General features: G+C 42.2%; 1 protein-coding gene across 1 annotated transcript in view; it reads left to right on the top strand.

Moving 5' to 3' along the window:
• Nucleotides 1–25,637, top strand: part of LOC145340894 (ephrin type-A receptor 3-like) — a 343,738-nt gene that overhangs the window by 210,555 nt on the left and 107,546 nt on the right. Inside the window, exons 5-8 of the mRNA XM_080185441.1 lie at nt 11,136–11,471; nt 18,293–18,405; nt 19,587–19,749; nt 21,199–21,307. Of these exons, the coding sequence (XP_080041567.1) occupies nt 11,136–11,471; nt 18,293–18,405; nt 19,587–19,749; nt 21,199–21,307 (721 nt within the window). The remainder of the gene's footprint in view (nt 1–11,135; nt 11,472–18,292; nt 18,406–19,586; nt 19,750–21,198; nt 21,308–25,637) is intronic.

Raw genomic sequence — 25,637 nt, 5'->3', positions numbered from 1 at the left:
AGTTTGCAAAACTCTTATTCTGTCTGCAAAAAGTGGATGTTGGGCCACTCTCCAATATAAATGAGGTAACTTCCAAACTTGTGGCTGCCAAGATAAACAATCATTTCTGTACAATGTGAACCTGGTTTTAGTCAAGATTGGAATTTGAACTCTGACCAACCAATTGGGGATCTATTGATGTTACATCTGTTTCATCATCTGGTTTTAATGTTAAAAACAAATGACCAGTAGCATCCCAATAGCAAATCTCACTGTTCAACAACCTCGGCTGTAGTCATGTCTTTCATGAGAGGTTTGTTGAAGGGTGTGACTGACAACTAAATCTTTTGGCTTTCACATCATAAAAGTAAACATTGTTTGATTGATAATACCTGCTGTGGCGGCTCTGAGCAAGTCTGTCATCAACTTTGTAGGCATGCTGTATTTAAATTGTCCCAGTGTAATTATATGAAAGGATCTGCTCAGTCTCTTAGCTGACAGTCAACTTAGAGAGCTCTGTGCCTTTTGGCACTATGTCTGGCTTCATGAGAGCCATTGAGCTGATTCCTAGCTTCTGAAGATTGAATTGGGAAAAAAAAACATTTTTTTGAGCTAAAAAAATGGAAAATAGTAGATAAACATGCAAATCTAGAAAATCACTTTAAATGAACACAACAATAGCGCAAGGTGCTTAGTTCAAATTTGTCAATGGAAAATTGATGTCAAGAAACCCTTCAAACAAACAGCGATCACTTATTGAGTGGACTTCTGAGAAGGATAATGGAAACAAAAAACAGGAATCATTCTAAAATGTTGGATGGAATGATCGGGAGATTGTAATTTTCTGAATATACGAATAAGGCTATGTTCTTTACGTACCTTGTAATCAACTCTGAAATAAGAACAGAAAATGCTGGATAAACTCTGGCATCATCACTGTAGGGAGAAACAGTTAATATTTTAAATCTGAATGACTCTTCTTCAGACTGAAGGGAGGTAGAAATGTGAGGAGGGATATTTCCCTGGTCGTTGATGCCGGTGGGATTCTCCAATCCCGCTGGCGGCGCAGCCTTTCCTGGTGTTTCTCAGTAGCATGGAGTGACATTAATGGAAGATCCCATTGATAGTGTCAGGACCTGAGGGTCCTGCCACTAGTGAACAACAGCATGCTACATCCCACCCACCACCGAGAAACACACATCTGGGAGGCCGGAGAACTCCCCCCATGATCATAGAATAGAATCCCTACAGTACAGAAAGAGGCCATTCGGCCCAGTGAGTCTGCACCAACCAGAATCCTACCCATGACCTACCTTCCTATATCCCTACATATTTTACCCACTAATCTCTCTAACCTACACATCTCAGGACACTAAGAGGCAATTTTAGCATGGCCAGTCAACCTAAGCTGAACATCTTTGGATTGTGGGAGGAAACCAGAGCACCCAGAGAAAACCCACTCAGACACGAGGAGAATGTGCAGACTCCACACAGACAGTGACCCAAGCCGGGAGTCAAACCCAGGTCTCTTGAGCTGTGACGCAGCAGTGCTAACCATTGTGCTACCCTGCCACCCGTGATGTTTTTTATACTGTTGAAGAGAAGGAGTGGAGTACTGTAAAGGTCAGGGATAAATGTGAGCTCAGGAGTTTTCACAAGATGTCATGGTCACAATACAAGGGGAGTGTTAATGATAGTGAGGAATGTGCTAATAGTATCATAAAGGTCAGATAGCAGAATGTGTTAACAGCAGAATAAGGTTAACGTTCTCTGAAAGCAAAACATAAGAACAAGTTACAAACTGGCCTGTTAGGGGAGTTGGGGTTGGGGAGGGGATTGAGGAAAAGAATGTGAACTAAATGAACCACTTTGAGGACAGGGTTCATGGCCTGAAGCTGTTGAACTCGATGTTAAGTCCAGAAGACCGTCGAGTGCCTCAATGGAAGATGAGGAGCTGTTCCTCCAGTTTGCTTTGGGCTTCCACTGTAACATTGCAGGAGGTCAGGAACCACTAAGTGGGCGTGAGAGCAAAATGGTGAGTTGGAACATGGTGGCACAGCGGTTAGTACTGCTGCCTCACATACCGGGGACCCAAGTTCAATTCTCGGCTTGGGTCACTGTCTGTGAGGAATCTGCACGTTCTCCCCGCATCTGTGTGGGTTACCCCGAGTGCTCCAGTTTCCTCCCACAATCCAAAAGACGTGCTGGTTAGGTAGCATGCTAAATTCTCCCTCAGTGTACCCGAACAGGTGCCAGAATGTGTAACTTCATTGCAGTGTTAATGTAAGTATACTCGTGATTAATAAATAAATAAACTTTAGCTTTAAATAACAAGCAGTCGAAGGTCGGTGTCATGCTTGCAGACTGTGTGAAGGCGTTCCATGAAGTTGTCATCTTTTTAATTGTTTTAGGTTCAAAAGTCCCACTTCAGTGAATTGAGTACAAAACCCAAGGCTGACACTGCAGTGCAGTACTGAGAGTGTGTTGCACTATTGGACTTGCTAACGTTTGGATGAAACATTAAATAATGGTCCCATCAGCTCTCACAGTTGAACATAAAAGATAAATAGAACTCTTATGAAGAGCACAATAGTTATCCCCAGTGTGCTGGTCACTATTCATTAATTAATCAACAGATTATCTGGTTATTATCATATTGCTGTTTGTGGGAACTTGTGTGCCAATTGGCTGTTGTATTTCCCTCAAAACAACAGTCAGTAACTACACTTCAAAAGTACATTGTGGCTGTGAAAAACATTGGGATGCTCTGTCTGATTCATTGAAAATTTTAGGTAAATATAAGCCTGTCTTTCTTTCAGACAATAAATGCCCCTTTAAACAAGAATGAGAGAACAGCTGCAGAGAGAAAAGGAAAAGAAATTTAATGCAGAACTCCAGACTACTGTGCCAACTCTCACTAAATTATGTAGTAAGAGGTTATATTCTAAAGACGAAACAGATTTATGAAATTGACACATTCTCTTTAATGCTTAATGAATATTAAAATAAGCTTGTAGAAATAGACTGAATGAAACTCGTGTTGGTAGGAATCTTCCCTGAGATCTGATACCAGAGATACACACAGTGATGCCCAGAAGTCATTCCATTTGCTGATTTGTTTTCACTGATTTGTTGTATGTTTGTTGTATTTTCCTAAAATAATTTAGTGCCTAGAATTCACCACTGGGGGGAAAACATCTTTTAAAAGTTAGCTATGTTAGAAATAGAAAGGCTTCAATAAGGCTGTAATATTGAGATAATTTCACTACCAGACATGCAAGCTTCTAGTTATTGCCTATATATTATGTGCACCATCTTTCCCCTGCATTCCTGCAGCAGATCAATGCTTGTACTAGTATTCTTTTTCATTTGCCAGTCATAATTGTTCACCCCGAAGCAGAGTGCCCAGAAATACAGGTGATAATGGAACAACTGGACTCCACTGCAACTTCTTGAAATGCCAGCTAAGAATCCACAAGAAGGTCTCAATTATCTGAATATATATGAGCACAATGTGAGCAGTATCTCAAGCCCCAGTACTCCACAGAGCACACCATAAATGTGCATGTTTAGTTTACTCACCAAAAAAGGCCAATTGTTTACTTTCAGTATTATTACAGCCAAAATAAAAGATATTTTAACCAGGCTCCTTTCAATGAACTCAAAATCATTGCTATATTATGAAACAAAACTTCTTTCTATTGCAAAAACTGTTTAACATACGCTTCCGGATAATAAATTGCAATTATATAACCCTTTAATCCCCAACACACACACACACACACACACACACACACACAGAGGGACAGAACAAATAAGGTCTCTGCAGAAGTTGGTGTTTAAGGAAAAAAAAACACATTTTGATCAGTGGGAAAGCATTATGAAGAAGGATAAAACTCAAAGGGTTTTGACACTGTCAATCTGGTGTTCCTGCCTGTGAAGGCAGATCAGTGGATACAGTGATTCAGTGTGAAGGGGAACAGTGTCCTAAGGACCCCTCTCTCATTTCAGGTTCCCAAATACAAATAACTGGTAACGAGGTGAGGATTCCTAGCTGGATATTGACAACTATGCTGAATTTCATATCATGCATGTAAAGAGTGAATTAAACAACATTATCCTTTGTGATTTATCCACAAAACTGAGTCCAGAAAATAAATTCAAAACAGAAAGTCCTCACAGTCAATAAATTAGCAGGGCCTCTGAAAACAACATCTTATTTTGTTTCTTCAGCATTAAAATTCAAGTAAACAAGTAGTTCTTATCTCCTCAGGCGCCTAGCTGAAGTCATGTGATGCGTAAATAGATGTAAGAGTATGATACAGTCGCAATTATGGACATATTGTTCAAGGTGACCAAGGATAGGAACTCAACATTCAGGGGTATTTAGGAACGGCAGACAAAAAGCAAAAGGCAGTGAAGTTGTATTGCTGGTTAAAGAGGAAATTAACGCAAATATGAGAAAGAATATTAGTTATAATGATGTGTGGGTAGAGCTGAGAAACACCAAGGGGTAAAAAAGTTAGTGGGGGTTGCATGTAGTCCCCTAAACTATAGTGGGTGATGTTGGGGACCACATTAAACAGGAAATTAGAGATGCATGTGATAAAGGAACATCTGTAATTTTGGGTTACTTTAATCTGCATACAGATTGGGATAATGAAATCAGTAACAATACCCTAGAGGAAGAATTCCTGGAGTGTTTATAAAATGTTTTTCTGGACCAATATGTTGAGGAACCAGCTAGGGAACAGACCATCCTAGACTGGGTATGATGTAATAGGAAAGGAATAATTGACAATCTAGTTAAAGTCCAACAATTTTATTTGGAATCACAAACTTTTGGAACACTGCTCCTTCAGCACTCCGAAAGCTCATGATTCCAAATAAACTTGTTGGACTTTAACCTGGTGTTGTGAGACTTCTTACTGTGCTTACTCTAGTCCAACACCGACATCTCAACATCATGACAATCAAGTTGTGAAAGACCTCTTGGGAATGAGCACCCATAATATGATAGAATTCTCCATTAAGATGGAGAGATGGAGAGTAACATAGTTGATTCTGAGGCTAGGGCCTTGAATCTTTGATAAAGGAGGCAATAATGGTATGAGGCACGAGTTGGCTATTATGGATTGGGAAATGTTACTTAGAGGAATGATGGTGGATAGGCAATGGCAAACATTCAAAGAGTGCATGGGTGAACTGCAACAATTGTTCATTTTCACCTGGTGCAAAATTAAACAGGAAAGGTGGCCAAATCATGGCTTACAAAGGAAATTAGAGATCGTATTGGATACAAAGAAGAGGCATTCAAATTGTCCTGAAAAAGCAGCAGATCTGAGGGTCAGGAACAATTTAGGATTCCACAAAGGAGGAGTAGGATTTGATTAAGAAGGGGAAAATAGAGTACAGAAGTAAGCTTGTGGGGAACATCAAAATTGGCTATAAGTTTCTATAGGTATGTGAAGAGAAAAAGATTGATGAAGACAAATGCAGTCTCTTACAGTCAAAAACAGTGGAATTTAAAATGGAGAACAAAGACATGGCTGACCAACTAAATGCATACTTTAGTTGTCCTTCAAAAAGGACACAAGTAACACACTAGAAACATTGGGGAGCACAGGGTTTAATGACAGGAAGGAACTGAAGAAAATCAATATTAATAGGGAAAACATGTTGGGGGAATTGATGGGATTGAAGCCTGATAAATCCCCAGGGCCTGATAATCTACAGCCCAGAGTACCTAAGGAAGTGGCTATAGAAATAGTGCATGCATTGGTGGTCACCATCCAAGATTCTAAAGACTCTGGAACAATTCCTACAGATTGGAGAGTAGGTAATGCATACCCACTATTTAAAAAGGGAGACAGAGAGAAAACACAAAATTACAGACCAGTTAGTGTGACGTTGACAGTGGAGAAAATGCTAGAGTTCAGTAGAAAAGATTTAGTAGCATCACTTGGCAGAATCAGATGGGATCAGCATGGTTTTATGAAAGGAAAATCATGCTTGACAAATCTGGAATTTTTCAAGTATCTAGCTAGTAGAGTTAATGAGGTTGAACCACTGGATGTGATTTATTTGGACTGTCAGAAGACTTTCGCCAAGGTCCCACATAAGAGATTAGCATGTAAGATTAATGGGACATGGGATTGGGGTAGTGTATTGATATGGATAGCAAACTAGGAGGCAGAAAGGAAACTGAGTAGGAATAAACAGGTCTTTTTCTGAATGGCAGACAGTGACTAGTCGGGTACTGCAGAGATCATTGCTTGGACCCCAGCTATTCACAATGTATATTAATGATTTAGAAGAGGGAACTAAATGTAATATCTCCAAATTTTCAGATAGCACAAAACTCCAGGAACGGCGGATGAGCTGTGAGAAGGATGCAGAGATGTTTCAGTGTGATTTGGACAGGTTGAATGAATGGGAAAATGCATTACAATGTGGATTAATGTGAGGTTATCCACTTTGGTAGCAAAAACAAGATGGGATATTATCTGAATGGCTGTAAATTGAGAGAGGGGAATGTGTGAGAACTGGTGTCCTTGTACACCATCACAGAAAGCGAGCATGCAGGTACAGCAAGTGATGAAGAAGGCAAATGGTATGTTGGTCTTCATAGTGAGAGGATTCAAGTGCAGGCGTAAGGATGTCTTGTTGCAGTTATACAGGGCTTTGGTGAGATAACACCTGGAATATTTTGTGTAGTTTTCATCTCCTTATCTGAAGAAGGATGTTCTTGCTATAAAGGGTGTGCAGCAAAAGTTTACCAGTCTGATTACTAGGATGGCAGGACTGACATGAGGAGAGATTGAGTTAGTTAGTATTATATTCAGTGGAACTTAGAAGAAGGAAGAGGGATGGCAAAGAAAACTATAAAATTCTAACAAGATCAGATGGCTGGTCCCAATGATGGGGGAGTGCAGAATCAGGAGTCACAGTCTGACAATATGGGATAAACCACTTAGGACTGAGATATGGAACATTTTTGACCCAGAGAGTGGTGAGTCAGTGGAATTCTCTAACACAGAAAGCAGCTGAGACCAGAACATTGTAACTTTTTTTGTAAACATACAATGTTTGCAAGATTCTTGGAATCCATGGATTATGGGGAAAAAGTGGGAGCAGGTTACTGAGTTGGAAGATCATCCATAATCATAGTGAATGGTGGGGTAGGCTCAAAGGGCTGAATGGCCTACTCCTATTTTCTGTTTCTTGGTAATAGGCAATTGGCTCACAATCCAAATGAACTTCTGAACTTAAAAAAAAACCCTAGGTCAGCTCCCAAGAAAATATCCAAATAATTCAATGTCCTTCCAATCTTTGAAAAACATATAGGGGGGAAATTTTTCTGTTCTGCTCACTACAAGAATCATAGAGGGTGGGGGTGGGGGCAGACCCACGCAAAGGTCCATTAGCCTTAGGCAGGATTTTCCAGTTTTCAGGCAAGTGCAGCTGGGAAATCCCATCTATAGTTCTTGGGGATATATGTATTCATAGCAATAAAAAGAGCCAAATTTTCCTCATCACCTTTTGCATTGTGTCATCAATCATCTAGACTCGACTCTAAGCTCTGGATTCCACTCCCCAAACCTTTCCACTGCTTACTTCTCCTTTAAGATGCTGTTTAAAAACTGTCATTTTGACCAAACTTCTGGTCACCTTTTCTAATGCCTATTTCTTTGGCTTAGTGTCATTTGTTTTGTCCAATTACGCTTTTGAACACTGTGGAACATTTTACTGTGTTAAAAGCCCTTTATAAATACAACTTAATTTTGCTGTAGCAAAATATTCATATTGGTCGGCATCCTATACACAAAAGTTTGTCGACAGTTTGTGCCCCTGATGAAATCCATTGCAGATATTGACTTGAAAAAAAATCCTTATTTTCTCTTTTTCATTCTTGCAGGGGAATTTGAGCATATAATTATACTAAAGGGCTATGAGGGAGAGAACTCAAGGATTTTCACCCAGTAACAGTGAAGGAATGACAAAATCTAATTTCAATTCAGGATGGTGTGTGGCTTGGAGAGGAACCTGCAGGTAGTGATGTTCCCATGCATCAGCTGCCCTTGACCTTCTAAGTGGTAGAGCTTGTGAGTTTGGAAATTGTGAGGTTCTATTGAAGGAGCTTTTGAGTTATTGCAATGCACCTTGTGTGTCAGTGATATTGTGGCAAGGGACTTGTGTAAGAATGTTTGATATGGTAGGTGGTGTGCCAGTCACAGGCTGCTTTAATAGAGCAGTTTTTGCAACCTCAGACCATACCCAAAACACTGCCCAGGCGCCAAATTACTTTTGAAGTGTTGTCAGTGTTTCAATTTAGGGACAGACAGAACCCAATTTGAGCACAGCAAGATGAAATAAAATTAGCAGATCACTGAGGGCTAACCACTGGCTAGGTCATTGGGTAAATGTCTCAATTCTTCATTGGAGAGTTCCAATGACTCTTTTATATCCATTTTAGAAACTGATCCTCACCTTAACCTATGATGCCAAAGACCATATTTTGGACAGTTTAGTATAGCCTTGTTATTACACTAAAGTACTGGTGCATGAAAATATTAATTTCTCTTGGTGACTTGGCCAGTACCCCTTCCTCAATCAACACCACCAAAATAAATTAACTGTCATTTCTTTCAGTCCAGTTTGTTGGCTCAAATATGGCAGCTATAATTTCCAAAGCATCAATAACTGCGAGATCTAACCCTCTGTCTGCAAAGTGCTTTGGGATAGTTGAGAAATGTATTAAGTCTGCTTAATGTAGTCACACTCCAAACCCGTGTGTGCTATTTTTAGGCAGGCGGTAGCCTATTTATTTTAAATAGGTTAATGCCTGTCTGAAGAACAGAATATGGGAGAACAAGGCAAGAGGATGTGAAACATATTAAGACTGAAAGGTGGGGAGTGAGCGATAGACGGGGCTTTAATCTGAGGTCAGGAAGAGTTCTCTTGCTCCATCGATCTTCAGGTTCAGGATAAGGAATTTCAACAGAATATTATCTTTTCAGTGGCAGCATGGAATGATTCATTGACAGACTTTCCATTAGGTTGCATGTAGACCTTGTTTTCCTCAATGTAGACAGTACCTGCTGCTGCGATATGATGTGCATACACCTTTAAAGGTGCATGCCTGAAAAAGAACTTTCTTTCATCGTTTCCTCAGCAGGATGGGAAAAATTAGTCCCATGACTTGTAGGCAGTTGGCAAGTCACAGGGTACAGATCAGGGCCAGAATTTTCCAGTTGTTCCCTTTGGTGAGATCTACCAGTTCCACCGATGGCAAGCCCCTACCCTGGGTTTCCTGGTGACGGGTTGCACACAATGGGAAGCCCTGTTGAGAGCAGTGGGACCAGAAGATCCCACTGCTGGCCATTGGTGGGCCACCAACACCACTGCAAAGCATGCCACAGGGGTGTGGGAAATCTCACCCAAGCTGTAGCACAGCATGGTGGCACAGTGGTTAGCATTGTTGCCTCACAACGCCAGGGACTCATGTTCTATTTCAGCCTTGGGTCACTGTCTATGTGGAGTTTGCACATTCTCCCCATGTCTGCACGGGTTTCCTCCCACAGATGTGTAGGTTAGGGAATTGGCCACGGCAAAATTGATCCTTAGTGTCCCAACTTAGTGTAGGTTATGTGGATTCACCATTGTAATTTTGTGAGTTTATGGGGATAGGGCCTGGGTGAAATACTCTGTCAGACAGTCAGTGCCGAATGGCCTCCTTCTGCTCTATAGCGATTCTATGAATCTCACATTCATACGATACTTCACCTCCAAGCAAATCTATCTGTATATAGTTATGTCTCCAAATAAGGAACCTGCATTATTGTTTTACAAACCCTTGTGTATGATTGGTACATTTATATTGAATAGTAGAACATAATGGCAGTTACACCAAAGCAAAGCAGTTTTGCAGATGGGGCCTCAAACAGGTTTAAGGCTTCTCATTTATAGAGTCATAGAGGTTTACAGGTTGGAAACAGGCCCTTTGGCCCAACTTGTTCATGCTGACCTTTTTTTTAAAAAACCCCGTAAGCTAATCCCAACTGCCCACATTTGGCCCATATCCCTCTATACCCATCTTACCCATGTAACTATCTAAATGCTTTTTAAAAGATTGTGCTTAGTAGTAGAGGCGAGTACAATTAAAATTGTACTCGCCTCTACTACTACCCCTGGCAGCTTGTTCCAGACACTCACCACCCTGTTTGTGAAAAAATTGCCCATCTGGATGCGTTTGTATCCCTCCCCTGTCACCTTAAACCTATGCCCTCTAGTTTTAGACTCCCCTACCTTTGGGAAAAGATATTGACTATATAGTTGATCTGTGCCCCTCTTTATTTTATAGATCTTTATAAGATCACTCCTCAGCCTCCCATGCTCCAGAGAAAAAAGTCCCAATCCATCTAGCCTCTCCTTACAACTCAATTCATCAAGAGCTGGTAGCATCCTAGTAAATTTTTTCTGCACTGTTTTTAGTTTAATAATATCCTTTTTATAACAGGATGACTAGAATTGCACATGTTATTCCAAGTGTGGCCTCACCAATGTCTTGTACAACTTCAGCAAGACATTCCAACTCTGTATTCAATGTTCTGATCATGAAACCAAGCATGCAGAACGTCTTCTTCACCAGTCTGTCCACCTGTGACTCCACTTTCAAGGAGCTATGAACATGTACCCCTAGACCTCTTTGTTCTGTAACTCTCCCCAACGCCCTACCATTAACTGAGTAAATCCTGCCCTGGTTCAATCTACCAAAATGCATCGCCTCACATTTGTCTAAGTTAAACTCCACCTGCCATTCGTCAGCCCACTGGCCCAATTGATTAAGATCCCATTGCAATTAGAGATAACATTCTTCATTGTCCACTATGCCATCAATCTTTAAACCAATATTGTACATAGTGAACTTCCTACCACATTGGAGGATTGAGTGTCTGTTCAGTGCTTGCAACATTGTTGGACTTTTGCCAGTTCATATGAAGTAATGAAAACAAAATATTAAAAAAAAATGAAATATCACCTTTCCATTATGAGGAATCTAGAGGAACTATCATCTGAATGAAAAGGAAATTGTTTGTACATGGAAACTATGACACCATTATTATTCATGCAATTTGTTTTTTCCCTTATATTAGGACCTCCGACAGCACCAGAAAATCCCATATCAGCAACAAATGAGACCTCCATCACCTTGGAATGGAGCCCACCCAGGGATAGCGGTGGCAGGAATGATATTATGTACAACGTTCACTGCAAGAAGTGTGTGGGGGATCCCAGGAAATGCAGCGTCTGTGGGAGTGGCCTCCATTTCATCCCCCGCCAGTTTGGATTAACATACACAAAAGTTCTTGTCACCAATCTGCTGCCACATACTAATTATACCTTCGACCTTGAGGCTTTGAATGGCGTATCTGAGCTAAGCCCCAGTCCTAAGCAGTATGTCTCCATCAATGTCACGACCAGCCAGGCAGGTAAGCAAATCTCTACTCAGCTGCCAAATGTGACATCGCTTGGAATCAAGTTACCATGAACAGCCACCTATTTTTTGCAGGAATGTTTTGCTTTGAAACATGCCAATTCTAGGGATACTGCAAGGAGTCATCAACTAAAGAAAGGAGAAGCTAGCTCCTCATTGTTAAAGGAAACATCCTTGGCCACACTTTTCAAAAAGCAATCAAGTATGGTGATCAATATTTAGTTATACTGCACAGCAGGATCATAAACCTTAGACTGGGATATTTCATATTTTAGCCAGCGTTATGTAAAACTTTCCATCCAGCCTCACTCTCTTTTCTTCTTTCCTCTCTCAAATATGCTTAAATTAATACTGAATTTTGCACTCTTGCAGTTCTCAAGCAAGGTCAAATTATCCCTTTGTTTTAGCTCCTGCACGAGTTTCAGCAAGCAATGGGAGGCATTCCAGGCAATGTCTTTCCTAGCTTATTGCTCATGATCCCACAGAATTCAATTTTCCACTAGATATTATTATTGAATAAGGGTCTAAGGCTGACTTTCTCCTTGATTGTCCAGAGATAGTAAAGCCATGGCTGAAATGTTCAGCACAATGGAGAACCTTTACAACATGGTGAAAATCCTTGTAATGGCCAAAAATTTAAACCGAACACTACTTTCCTATCTTTGCAGGGGAACGGCAGTTCTTTGACACTTGGACAGTTCATGTCAGTGATGTTTTGTGTAAGAAGTGCAAAATCATGTTTAATTATAACAATGTTAAAGAATGCTGTACTTCTCCCTCAATTGTCCCGGGACCCTATCCAAAGGGGGATACCTTGGTTCTCAAAAGGGCTACCTAAACAAATCCAATACGGTCAGGCCTTGTCTTTATCGGGTTTAATCTGCACACCCCAGGTTTCACACTCCTGGCTGACCAAAGTCCCACTTCAACGGAAGCAGCAGGAGATTTAAATGGCCAGGTGCCCCTGGGAATCGTGCATGCATGAACTCTCGCTTGATTTCAATCAGGACCCCACAGAGATCGGAAATACCTTTCCACTATGATAAAACCTGGGCCTTTGTGTGGATTAAAAACCAAACTCATTAAGTCTGTTTACAACTAAAAGAGACCTAATTCTGTCTTCCTCTCAATATTCTAATAGCAATAGCAGTGATAATGAATAATAATAGTAGATGCTTCCATTGTAATCTCACTCCCTCTCTGGAGATGCATGCATTTGGTTTATAAGTTGAGTTTAAGGCAGTCAACAGAGTATTATTAATGATTTCATGCGTGGCATTTTTTTCACTATGAAAATCAAGATCGACTTGACATTTTCTGAACTTGTGCCAAAGGGATTAGTCAGTACATACTTGAGCAATCAGAACCGAGTGATTGCGCTGCTAATGATCCGCAACTCTAATCACTTTGCACAGTTGTAATTGCTAGTCTCGCAGAGCTATTCATTTGCAGATGTACTTGTCTGCTGCAAGAGAGAAGGCAAAGTGAAGTGCTCACTGCAGAATTGAAGATACTGTCAGACCATTTGGCCAGTTTTCTTTCAGCTACCGGCTGCCAGCTTTCAGGCTGGCAATTTTGGAGGCTTGATTCTTCAAAACATTCCCAGCCTGTACTTCAAAAGAGAAAGTGTGTCAGCCTTGGCTGGTTTTCCGAGGAGAAAGAGAGAATTACACAGACGAATTAATTCAAGGTCGTTCATTTTTTCAGTGGCTTGACCTCAGTCTAAAAGTTCTCCCCAGGTTCGCTTTGCCAACTCAAGCTCAAGTGTGGAGGTGTGGCAGGGGAACAGGATATGATTAAAACAGCAAATATTCACCAGGAATACAACACTACTGTGAAGAAAATTGGTGATAATTGATAGGATGTTTTAAGCTAAAAAATTGAAGGAAAACTCAAATCCTTATCCTTGAGTTTTAGTGAAATAACCATCCAATAGCAATTCAATTTATTTTCAAAGCACGTATTGGTTGGACTCCACCTTGCTGAGATTTCTAAGGCTTGGCTTAAAAATATGGCATTTGCTGGTTTCCAGGATAGCTGAGCTGTCTAAGACTGGAGATGCTCCACGTTTAATTTGTGGCTTATGCTAAATTAGTTAAACTCCGTTTTAGTGGCTGTAGGAGTTCCATCCTCTCACAAACCATTGGGTTGGGGAATTGAAACTTACCCATTGCTGATCTCAGTTCTCTGGCCTGCCTTGTGGCGATGACAGTGACATATTCTCAACTCAACACCACTGATTGCATGCAAAGCCAGCTGAGAGGAAGTTATATCAATGGAAGGCTGGGAGAACTGGTTAAAAAAGTGTAAGGGTAGCTGATGTCCTAACTCCATGCCCTCCTGATCGTGGACTTGGTCAGAAGGAATTCAGACATAGTATTCTCCCAGTGAGAGAGCTGCTGCCCTCATTAAAATCAGCCCTGCTCATTTGAGATGCTGCCACAGAGCCTGACACTTGCAGTCACTTGGTGACGGACTCACTCTGAAGCACCAGATCCAACTCGGAATCCACCCTGCCTACTGATCCCAAACAAGGAAAATAAGTTGGGATGATGCTTGGATTTGCCAAAAAGAATAGCCCCACTTGTGCTACCCATTTCAGACATCACTAAATGGAATCCACAGCTATGCTCAGTTAAAGTCTCCCCAGTTTTTAAAGGCATTTATCTCTAATGGGTGAAGTAAGTGAAGGGTGCCAATACAACAGCAGGAGCCACTAGTAGGAGATAAGCGCTCAGGATTCTCGCCATCTTCCAGGTCTAGGACAACATACCTGCAGTTCTCTGAAGAGTGTCTCAGTCAGAGCCTTTAATTTTCCAGGGAAGCAGTGATGGAGTTGTGCTATATCCTGCAGGGCTCTTGCAGTCATGGTAATGGAAGTCCTGAACCTCTTTGACTCCAGTTTCTTCCAGGCTGCCACACGGGATATCAGCGGTATTAGACAGCCCATGGTGGTGGAGACGTGGAAAATGAGGCAGCAAGGCTGATTTACAATCATGATTTATGTCCTCCTGCCTTTCCCTGGCCAGCCACTGCTCACTCAGTCCTTTCTCACCAGTGACATGCAACTCATAGAATCCCTACAGTGCAGAAGAAGGCAGTTTGGCCCATCGAGTCTGCACTGACCCTGCTAAGAGCTTTCCACGCTTCCCCCAAACCCCTGCTTCATTATAACTAACCCACCAAACTTCCATATTAGAGACAAGTTAGCATGACCAATCTACCTAACCAACAGAGCTCTGGAGTGTGGGAGGAAACCGGAGCACCTGGAGGAAACCCACGCAAACATTTTGGAGAACATGCAAACTCCACCCAGACAGACACCTGAGGCTAGCTAGAATCGAACCCGTGACCCTGGCATTGTGAGGCAGCAGTGCTAACTTACTGTGCCACAATCATGACAGGATGCTCGGGGGTTGCAGTGGGGGTGGGGGGGTGGGTGGTGCTGTCAATTTCTGCTATGTTTTTCACCTTCCCACCTCTGTCACCAATACCTGGGGCTGCCAGATGGGAGACTGCTGTATCTACCCCTGCAGCAGCACAAGGTGTTGAAAGAGCCTCGTGGATGGTCACTGCTTCCTCTATTTTGTCTCCAGTAACGGATCTGTCACAACTCCTGCCTTCAAAAATGACTTTGTTGGTTTCTTATTTTAGATCTTGCGAGAATTAATGCCCCTTTCAAGTCCCTGAGATTAATATCCTCTGAGTAGGATTGAAGTTTTCCAACTTTGCACCGGTGAGCTTCTTTTTGGCCTGGTGAATCATGCAGGAAGCCCAGCAGGCTTACTTGATGGGTGGGATTCTCTGGCACGCTCACCTGAAAACTGGAGATTCCCGCCTGACTTCAATAGACCTTTACATGGTCTGCACCCTGTGTGCTGGAATTCCAGTGGTGGACAGGATGGGAGAATTCCAGCCGATGAATCTCTTTGTATTAAAAATGGATGAGGGCTTGGGTAAATATAGGAGAGAGAGTGAAGGTCCTCTCCAGATGCAACTGCTCCCTTCATGAGGAGAATCGCCTCCTGTGTACTCTGAAATAACTTATTGTACCGGATTTTAAGCAGGTAGTTGGTTGTCGTGCACCTTGCACCACTCAGTAGTTTATTTTCCTTAAGTAACCACTTCTTGTCAAATCGCGAATGGCTTTGGAGAGTCTGATACATTTGAGGAATTTTCTTTCACCAACCTTTATAATTTTGGCCTTGAAATGGCGGAACATGTTTTCGTTTGCAATATTCACACTTTTACGGCCTATATCTGACATTGTCTGATCATGACAGCTTTATTTTGCTCATATTCTCCCCCACTCTTTGTCAACCTTGCCAATGACCTGCACTTCGACATTTGACTCTTTACATTGAGTCCTCAATAAAATAAAACAAAATGTCTGAGGTTATAACAAAATAAATCTCTATTCACTCATATGATTTTTGTTTCACACAATGGCTCTGCCTGGAGTGTGCTGCTGTCTCCATCATCTGAAGTGAAGTCATTCATTTTCCCTAAATATAATAGCAACTCCAGCCCATATATTATACATATATTCTACCTTCACATTTTTGTAGTTAAATTACTCAAACCTTTTCACTCTTCATACCAGCATCAAGTAATCTGAATATACACAAAGGTCAAACAATACCGTAGCTCTATCTGGCCTGGCTCAGCAGTTTTAGTGCCTTCTGCATAACATCAAATGACTCCTCCCTCGGTGCCATGATGCTTCCTGGGAGAGGCAAGAAAAGAATCTTCCAATGATAAATTAAATGGAAGTAAATCTGGATTTTTTTTTCAACCTCCTGCAATCATTGAAATGAGTCCAGGAAACTAATTCCAAATCATTAGCTTGGGCCACACTCAGAGAAAGTCTCAGAGCCATCTTCACAGCTTCTCTAACTGAAACCTTCAGATTGGTGCCAATTTGTGTTCCGTTCGGGTCTCTTCTATCCCATAGAGAAGTTCACACCATTTGAGGCCTGACAGGGAGAAGATTTTTTTATATCAGAATCTGAATCTGGGTTGGAATTGAACCTAGCTGCCAGGGGTGAAGGATCAATATATCAATGCAATCCCACCCCCAGTTATCATGGTCAATATTTACTAACTGCATTGCTAAGTTTAAATGAGTTCCCTCCAAAACGTTGTGACCCATCTGCAGGAACAGCCCTGAGACTGGGGTGTCACCACAGCCTCGGAACCTCATGCCCAGCACCTCATAACAAGAAAACAAAGATTGGTCAAAATGTGTGACGTAAACTATGATGCCAGGACAAGTAAAAGGTTCAAGTTCGGTTGAAAACTAACAAGAGTTCACTAACCCAGCTTCTGAAACCTGAGTGCTCAGTGACATCATAGCCTTTGATTTCATAGAATCCTATAGTGCAGAAGAAGATCATTCGGCCCATGGAGTCTGCACTGACTAGAATCCTACTCAAGCCCTATCCCCCTAATTCCATGCATATACCCTAGCTAGTCCTCCTCACACTAAGGGGCAATGCAGCATGGTCAATTCACCCAACCTGCACATCTTTGGTCTGTGGAAGGAAACCAGAGCACCTGGAGGAAACCCACACAGACATGGGGAGAATGTGCAATTGAACCTGGGTCCCTGGCGCTGTGAGGCAGCAGTGCTAACCACTGTGTCACCATGCCGCCCAGATTATTACCAGAGCTCCATTATTCCGCATGAGATTGTCAGCACAAGGGTTATGGCAATAGTATTTTTGACAGCATAAAGGGGACTGGCTCCTGCAGTCATCACATGAATTGTTTTTGAACAGTTTTGAAAGTTTTAAGTTACAGAACCTCCCATTCATGAGTACAACATATCTGATAGACCTGAGTGGCTGTTGTGTTCAGAATTGATGGCTGAGTCATTGGACATATGCAAGTCAACTGCCATATGGAAATAGTGAGACCTGACAAATGTTGCATCATTCTCAATTTAGTGCAGAGAAGAACCAAACTCCAGGGCATTAGTTAAGTAAATGTGATGCAACTGGGACTTTGTAAGGCACAATGACCATCTTGGGGTGGCACGCCAGCACAGTAGTTAGCATTGCTGCCTCACAGTGCCAGGGACCCAGGTTCAATACTAGTCTTGGGTGGCCGTGGAGTTTGCATGTTCTCCTGTATCTGCATGCGTTTCCTCCAGGTTCTCCGCTTTCCTCCCACATGCCAAAGATGTGCAGATTAGGTGGATTGACCATGTTAAATTCCCCCTAGTGTCCAGAAGATGTGTAGGTTAGATGGATTAGCCATTGCAAATGTGTGGAGTCACAGGGATGGAACGGGGGTGAGGGAATTTAGTGCAAACTCGATGGGCCAAATGGTTTCTTCTGCACTGTAAGGATTCTATCCCATTGTACTTTAAGGGATGGCACAGTGGTTAGCACTGCTGTCTGACAGAGCCAGGGACCCAGGTTCAATTCCAGCCTTGGGTCATTGTCTGTGTAGAATTTGTGTGTTCTCCCCATGTCTGCGTGGATTTCCTCTGGGCACTCAGGTTTCCACCCACAGTCCAAGGATGTGCGGATTAGATTGATTGATTACTAAATTGTCCCTAATGTCAGGGGGGATTAGCAGGGTAAATATGTTGGGTTACGGGAATAGGGCCTGGATGAGATTGTGATCAGTGCAGACTCAGTGGGCTGAATGGACTCCTTCTGCACTGCGGGGATTCTATGATTCTTTATATTTGGTATAATAATACCCAATATCGGTGTTTTGCCAATATGTTACTTAATGCTGTGGTTTCCATGAAAGTGCATTGCTTTACTAACAACATGTTTTTATTCTGTTTTGTCTATATTCAAGTGAATGTGATTCTGAAAGAGAGAAAGAGTAAGGATAGCATTACCTTGGCTTGGCAGGGACCAGATCATGCTAATGGAGTTATTGTGGAGTACGAGGTTATTTACTATGAAAAGGTCAGTACTAAAATATATGCGGAGCTTCTGATTAATAAGTAACCATTTTTTGAAGTTACCTCCTGAAAGCAACTGAGTGTGATGGAGCAGTCCTGACTTGTGCATTATTGATGGTTGGACAGGCTTCATAGAGTTATCCTGCACAGAATTCCAAGACTGAGACCTAGCCACAGGGTGACATTTTACCAAAAAAATGTCTTGAGAGTTGGTTCCAGTGAGAAAATGGTGTATGCCGGATTTTCCTCCAGATCTTACTATACTCTGTCACAAAAAAAACACGTGGCGTGTTTCATGCCATCATGGAGAGGGGCAAGGCCGCAACATGCCAGCAAAGCCCAGTTGTATTGAGATCACTGGGTGCCATCCTGGCAGTGCCAATCTGTGCCAAGGAGCAGTGCCAGGGAGCTTTGCCAGTGCATTGCCCAGCCATGTCCCTCTCCCCCAGGGCTATATCATCTTTACGCCCCTGGGGTAGGGATCCCCATGACAGGCTGATGTCTGGGTGAACCTCAAGTAGGCGAGTTTTGAAAATATGCCTCGGAATCAATATTCGGGAATGGGGCCTTGAACAATATGTCAATGTTTTGAAATGTATTTAAATCAGATTTACGCCCACCTGATTATGTCACCAGAGAGGGGCAGCAAAAATCACCGATGAGATTCGTGACTTCAGGTTTTGCCGGATCTTGAGCTCCTGCTGCCATTCCCACAAACAGCGAGCATGGGCTCAAGATCACCCTGCACCAAGGGTTGATGCAGTTCAGTTTTTGGTCAATGATAACTCCCAAGATGTTGACAGAAGGGGTTTCAGCAACGGCAATGCCTTTGAATAAAAAGGAGCGATCGTTGGATGTCCTCTTGTTGGAAATGGTCATTGCCTGACACTTGCATGTTAGAATGTTACTTAACACTTATCAGTCCAAGTCTGAATGTTGTCCAGGCCTTGATGTACATGGACAGACCCTTCAATATCTGAGGTGTCAGGAATAGTGCTGAACATTATACAGTCATCAGCAGACACCCCCATTTTTGACCTTATGATGAAGGGAAGGCCATCTGGGATTGTATTCCCTAATTTCTACAATGTGTCCCCCATTAATTAATAATCTACCAACACTTGATGCAAAATGAGTTCAGTTACTATAAATAATTATAATCACACTTTGTGTTTATTGCAATAGAATCAAAAGGACCAAAACTACACCGTTTTAAAAACCAAATCTAATAGCATGACAGTTGACGGACTAAAACCGGGTACAACATATGTGTTTCGGGTCAGAGCTCGCACCAGCGGAGGGCACGGGACCTATGGTGGTGAAATTGAGCTGGAGACCAGTCAAGAAGGTAAGCACAAAAAAATCCCAGAGCAAGCCTTCTGAATGGAGAACTGTGAAGATCATAGTACAACCTTGCCACTATTTGCAGTCAGTGGCAGCCCACAGTATTTGATTGTGGAGCACCCTCAAAGACCCTATATGAACACATTTTGGGCAGAAGCAAGAATTAGTAGTTTGATGGGCAAAGGTGAATATGACAATATTACAGATTGATACATATCCCTGGATTTAAATGCACAGAGGACTTAACAGCTGTACTAAAGTGCACTACCATATTATATCACCTTAAACTGTTTAATGTGACTGGCCTTTTGAGATTTGTCACCAGGAGTACTCTTCAATGAGTTTAAAGGCAGGTAATGCATAATATAAGCAGTCGTAAAAATATGTTTGTAATAGCTGAGAGGGAAAGTGTTTTAGACTCACTGCCCTGGAATGGACATCCTGAGAGTTTGAATTATGAGAGTAGAAACCATGTTCAAATGTTCTGTGACACTGCATGACTGGTGCTAGTAAAGGGATTATTCACTGGAGTGGATTATTGCCTTTTTATTTTCAGCTAGAGGGAACTATTACTTGTTTGGGTAGTGTAAACAGCACTCACTCAAAGGCTGGATGTTTTTTATCATAGAACTACAAGACAGCATAGCTATTAAAAAGAATGAGGTTCAATGGTATTCAATAAATCTGGAGTCATCTTTAAAGCTTTCACTGGCCACTTCTTTTTGGCGAAAACCACCTTCAATTTGATTGCTATAGGAGTAATCACAGGCTATAAGTGTAAAGGTCTTTCACAAAATGACCAATGACTTGTAAAAAAAAACTAATACATCTGTGTACATATTGCCGTGTTCAACTAAAGAAACCTAAATGTCCTTAAATGCCAAAGAAGAAATCACTACTGAACGTGATTGGCCTAATGGAAATCTTCTTGAGGTCCAAGTCTAAGTATGACTTTTCTTCGAAGGAATCAAGTTATTTGGGAAGAGGAAATGTCCTTCTGTACACAATAAGCACCTTTTTCAGAGATTTCAAAGTTACGAAATCCCATTTACCATCTGGGAGGTCCATCATAAGTAATGTGGATGCTTGGACATCAATCAGTAGATCAACTTATCAGAGCTTGCAGGCTACCCCAGCACAATTAGACCAGGGACCAGAGGGTTGTGAGTGTTTCAAGAGAGAGAGAGACCAATTAGGGGAATCATGGAGATGTTAACATCAGAGAAATGTTTGGAGATTTTCTTGCACTATTGGAACTTGTGGAACAGTTCAGGTTGTCTTCATCTAGTCAATAGAAACACACTACTGTCACCCAATCACAGCATCCCAACGCACCAAGTAATAAGTCATTGGGAGACCAACATTAGTCTGCAATATTATGTAGTTGTGTCTGTAATTTCCACTTCAGAGAACACACTGTACAATCTAGCAACTGCTTTCCTTTCTTTCTTAGACATGCTAGCCATTGGCGATCCAAACCAACCCACCATCATGGCAGTGTCTGTTGCTGGGGGAATTGTTCTCCTGATCTTTCTCGTGACCTGCTTTGTCGTTAGCGGAAGGTAAACAAAATTAATTTCTTGCTGATTCTCTATGTTCCTCTGTCGAGTCCTTCTGAAGTATAAATTTAACAGACAGTAATGTCCTCCTGATGGAATAACCTGCTAATCTGTACTCACACTCATCTGAGTACCATTATTCCTGGAGTGGATGGATTGTTTGTGGATTGAAACTGTACATGTTGGTTTGGGTATCACAAAGCAGTTACATCAAGCTTTATCTTAAGTGAATAAATGAGTGGGAGTCCATCACAGGTTAAATTGGTAATGGGAAAAAATGAGAACAAGGTGAAATGGAGATAATTATAACTCCATAGTTCAGAATAATGAATGATGTTATACAAATCGCTCTGAATTGAAGGATGTTCACCATTAAAGCTACTAAGCTCTAAAGTTGTCAGGGCTAAAACAGAGCCCTATTGGTAGATGCTAATGCATGTTTTTGGTGGGTCAGAGAATATATCCGGATGTAAAAGATGTTAAAATGCATTGAAAATGAAATAGTGATTTAACAATTAAATACATTCTTTCCACAATTCACCTGTAACATATGTACCCTAACATGAAATTCCATCCATTCAATTTCTTGGAAGGAAGTACCAAAAGCATCCTGGTATGGTGCATAATTTCCTATTTAATATGTAGTTACCTCCATCATTCAATCTTTGTCTGCTGATACACTGAGTGTCAGCAACATAAAGTGCAGGAACCTAACCCAATAACCTTCTAAATTTTAGATACTTTGTGATTTGATGTCTACTTGGCATGTTTTCAAGGGGTAGAATTCTGGGGACTGTGAGTGTTTGGCCCTCGCCATCCTGAGAGTTGGTGCCCAATGCGCAGCTGGCGACTCTCACACTCGGACAGCCATTCAGCATTCAGTTAAGTGTTCATTGGCAGTGGGGAGGATTTCCATCTGCTCTTGGAAGGAAGTCCCACCCGTCAAATTGGTTGATAGCTTTTCAACCCAGCCAGGCACAGCTCTGCTATGCCGGGAGCATACCGCTATACTGTGACAGGGACTGTGTCCTGAGACCTGGAGGTCCCAGGGCATGAGGGTAGGGGACACCTGGAGGGTTCAGGAAGGGACAAAATGTGGCATTGTAGAGTAGGTCTGAGGGAGAGGGGCACGCAGAGCTGCCAAGCCACATCCTGGGGGAGGGCATTCCAACTCTGAGGGGGCCTCCTGAGTGTGAGGCATTTTCACCTGCTCCAGCTCCCACCTAAAAATTGAGGCTGGATGGGATAAGGTGCCTAAGCGGCCCTTAAATGGCCACTTAGAAGTAAATGGGCAGGTCTCCTGCTTGAGGCCCAGCCCACCCAAGCATGCAGTTTTGTCTGGGTTTTTCTCGTCAGGGGGAATCCCACGCATTCAATTCCACTCTCCCTTCCTCCCGCCTTGGGGGAGCATAAAATTCTGTCCATGGTGATGTTTCTTCCAAGACTGTTTCTTGCTATAGCCAGATTGCACACCTTGACTTGTGTTGCATGCAGTTTGGTAAAAGGTTCCCATAGCTTTGCTTCACCTGCAATCTGGTTTGCCTTGCAGTTCAGCTAGAAACCTCCACTCCTGAATTGAAAATGTAAAGTTACTGAGTCGGAGCCACCGAGGCATTTGATGTGGACCTTCATGGGGGCGGGGGCGTGCTCATTATTTAAGTCTAATACCTATGATAATCAGTTACTTTACAGATGCCATTTTCTCTTTCACTTTGCATGTAAATTAAATCCAGTAGTCATGTTCCATCAGCAAACTTAGTAATAACATGTGCCTTTGGTTCAGACAGCCCTATCTTTATTGCAGTACCCTGCATGGCTACACTGAATGAAGCGTGTGCTGTAGAATTTAGTTTAACCCTTCACTTAGTCAGATTTGATGCAGGTCAGCAAACATTCCATTTGCAAACTAAATACACCTTGTCCTATTCATTTAAAAGGAATACCAATGGAAAACTCTTGAAAGGTTAGGATTTTTTCCAATAGGGCTTTTTTCCCCTCAGTAACTGCATTGATGTTCTTTCTGGTAATATACATAGGGAACATTAATAACACTAGCAATCTGCCTGCGATTTCATTAACATTTTCCATTCTAGCTGTTTTTTACTGCAATGCTTCTGCAATTTCCATTTCATTCTGAGGCCCTGCTGCTGTACAACTTTGCAGAGAAAAAGCCCATTTGCTTGACAGTTTACACCTCATGCCTTGAGAAAAATGAATAAAAATACATTGTTTCTGTTCTCTTTTCCAGTGATACAGCAAAGACATTCACCTACCTGTGTGTTGAACATATCAATCAGTAATTAAAATAGCAGCTAACTCCTTTCCAGTTACTTACTTGAGAACTCTGAGACCGGGATATTGTGGGTGTTCATGCGAGCGGAATTTTCCCATCCCACTGCAGTGAATGGAGATTTGGCTGGGCACCAGATATTCTGAATTTGCTGCAGTGGGAGCATGTCATGAATGACCAGTAAGATCGTGCTCTGAGAAATGCGTCAGTTGAGTTAGGATGAGTCCTTTCACCTATGAATGGAAATTCATCCACTTCTCCCTCACGGGTAGGATTTGACAGATGACAAGCGATCGGCAATCGACATCCTACATGTAATACACTACTCCTAACTCTTGGCGGTCCACTGCCATTTACCACCCACTTGAACATTGATTGGCAGTGGGCAAAACTTCCATCTGCCCTTGAATGGCCATTTAAGTATCTTAATTGGCGAAAGAGCAGGTTTCCAACCTGAGGCCCTGCTCACCCAAACATGAAATTTCCATCTGGGTTAGGGCAGGTTCCTGGAGGGAATATTGTCCATTCAATGCTATTCTCTCCCTCCACCCCCATTTCTCAAGAAGTGAGGTATGACACATTTGCCTGTAGGTGCATGACTTGATTTTCAGTGAAGTAATAAGTATCTGGGAAGGGGAGCAAGCATGGTTGGTTAATGTGTTCAAACACTGTCCTTCAGCTGATTCCAAATCAGACAGCAGAGATGAATCTTTTTGTCTGATAATAGATCAGGACTCAAAATGACTGCAGACTGGCAAAGCTTTCAAAGATATGGACAAAATCCCCCAGTTTTTCAGAGAAACGAGTGCCAATTTGCTCTAATGTGGCATCCGCAGTGCTGGCTGTGCTGGATGGCATTATTTGTGAAGATGCTGGTATCCAGGCAGTGTTGACCAGAAGTGTGCAGAATAGGAAGGTCTTGACTTTAGCCAGTGTAAAATGTTGATTTAATGCCAATGTTGTCATTTTGGGCATCAATACATCCTCTAATGCCATCTCTGAAATGCGTCCAGCTGAGCATGCTTTCAGCAACAGGAAGGATCCTCGCCAGTGTTTTTAACAGGATCATCAACAACCTCCGGAAAAGTTGCTGATTGATTTCTACAGGTTCTTTCTGAGATTGTAGAATGTTGTGCAGTCTGCAGATTTGTTGAAAATTGCTAAAATTTACAGGATGTGGTGTCAGGTACTGAAGGATTTTGCCCTGATTACTTGTGGCTTACACATATTCTCAGACATGGTGCAGCATTTGCTGGTGCCTACAGCATGACAGGAAGAATGAGCAGAGGTGATAGTGAGGAGGACAGGCTGCTCGGGAGGGGAGGGGCAGAAGACTCTTGAAGCAGACCATATCCACGCAGGATGTTCCTAGGAGCAATTCCACTATCAGAACTTCAGCAAGGACAGCGACCCTGATTTTACCAGCGTGCCCACCCCGAAATTTGTGTGGGCGAGGCTCGCTGAACGGCATTCTCCATTGGCCTCAGGCACAATCTTACGAGCCTTGGGCTTGTAGAATTCAGGCCAGTGTCCCAGATGTCTGTGATTTATTACAAACCTCCACACTGAAATCTGCACCTACTGCAGTCACTACTTTTTCAGGACAGGAGGAAGGCTGTATTACCATTGGATGTGACAGTGGCAATGAGCTTTTATGCATTTGGCTCATTTTAAGCTGGGGAAGACTTTATTAGCAACATTTCTGAGTTTGTTTTCACCTCTGCATAATGAAGGTACTGAGGCCCTTTATTGCAAGAAAGAAAAATACTTTTCCTTTCCTCCTGCCCGAGAGGAGTATGGAGAGTGAGAAATGGCTTTTTGCAACCTTATCTAATGATGCCGGGTGCCATTAACTATATGCACATTGCACTGTGGGTGCTGCATGTCAACTCTGAAGGTACTTGGGCGAGAAGGAGATTTCACTCCTGCACCACCTTTGCTATGTATGGCCACAGGCAGCGATCACTGACAAGTAAATGCCCAGTAATCTGGCACCTGTCATCATGCCCTCATCTACGGCAGTCCACTATCTCATCTTCATTT

Source organism: Carcharhinus amblyrhynchos, chromosome 3 (assembly GCF_965287045.1).
Source record: "Carcharhinus amblyrhynchos chromosome 3, sCarAmb.v2.hapA, whole genome shotgun sequence".
Lineage (NCBI taxonomy): Eukaryota > Metazoa > Chordata > Chondrichthyes > Carcharhiniformes > Carcharhinidae > Carcharhinus > Carcharhinus amblyrhynchos.
This window is presented reverse-complemented; position numbering and strand designations above follow the sequence as displayed.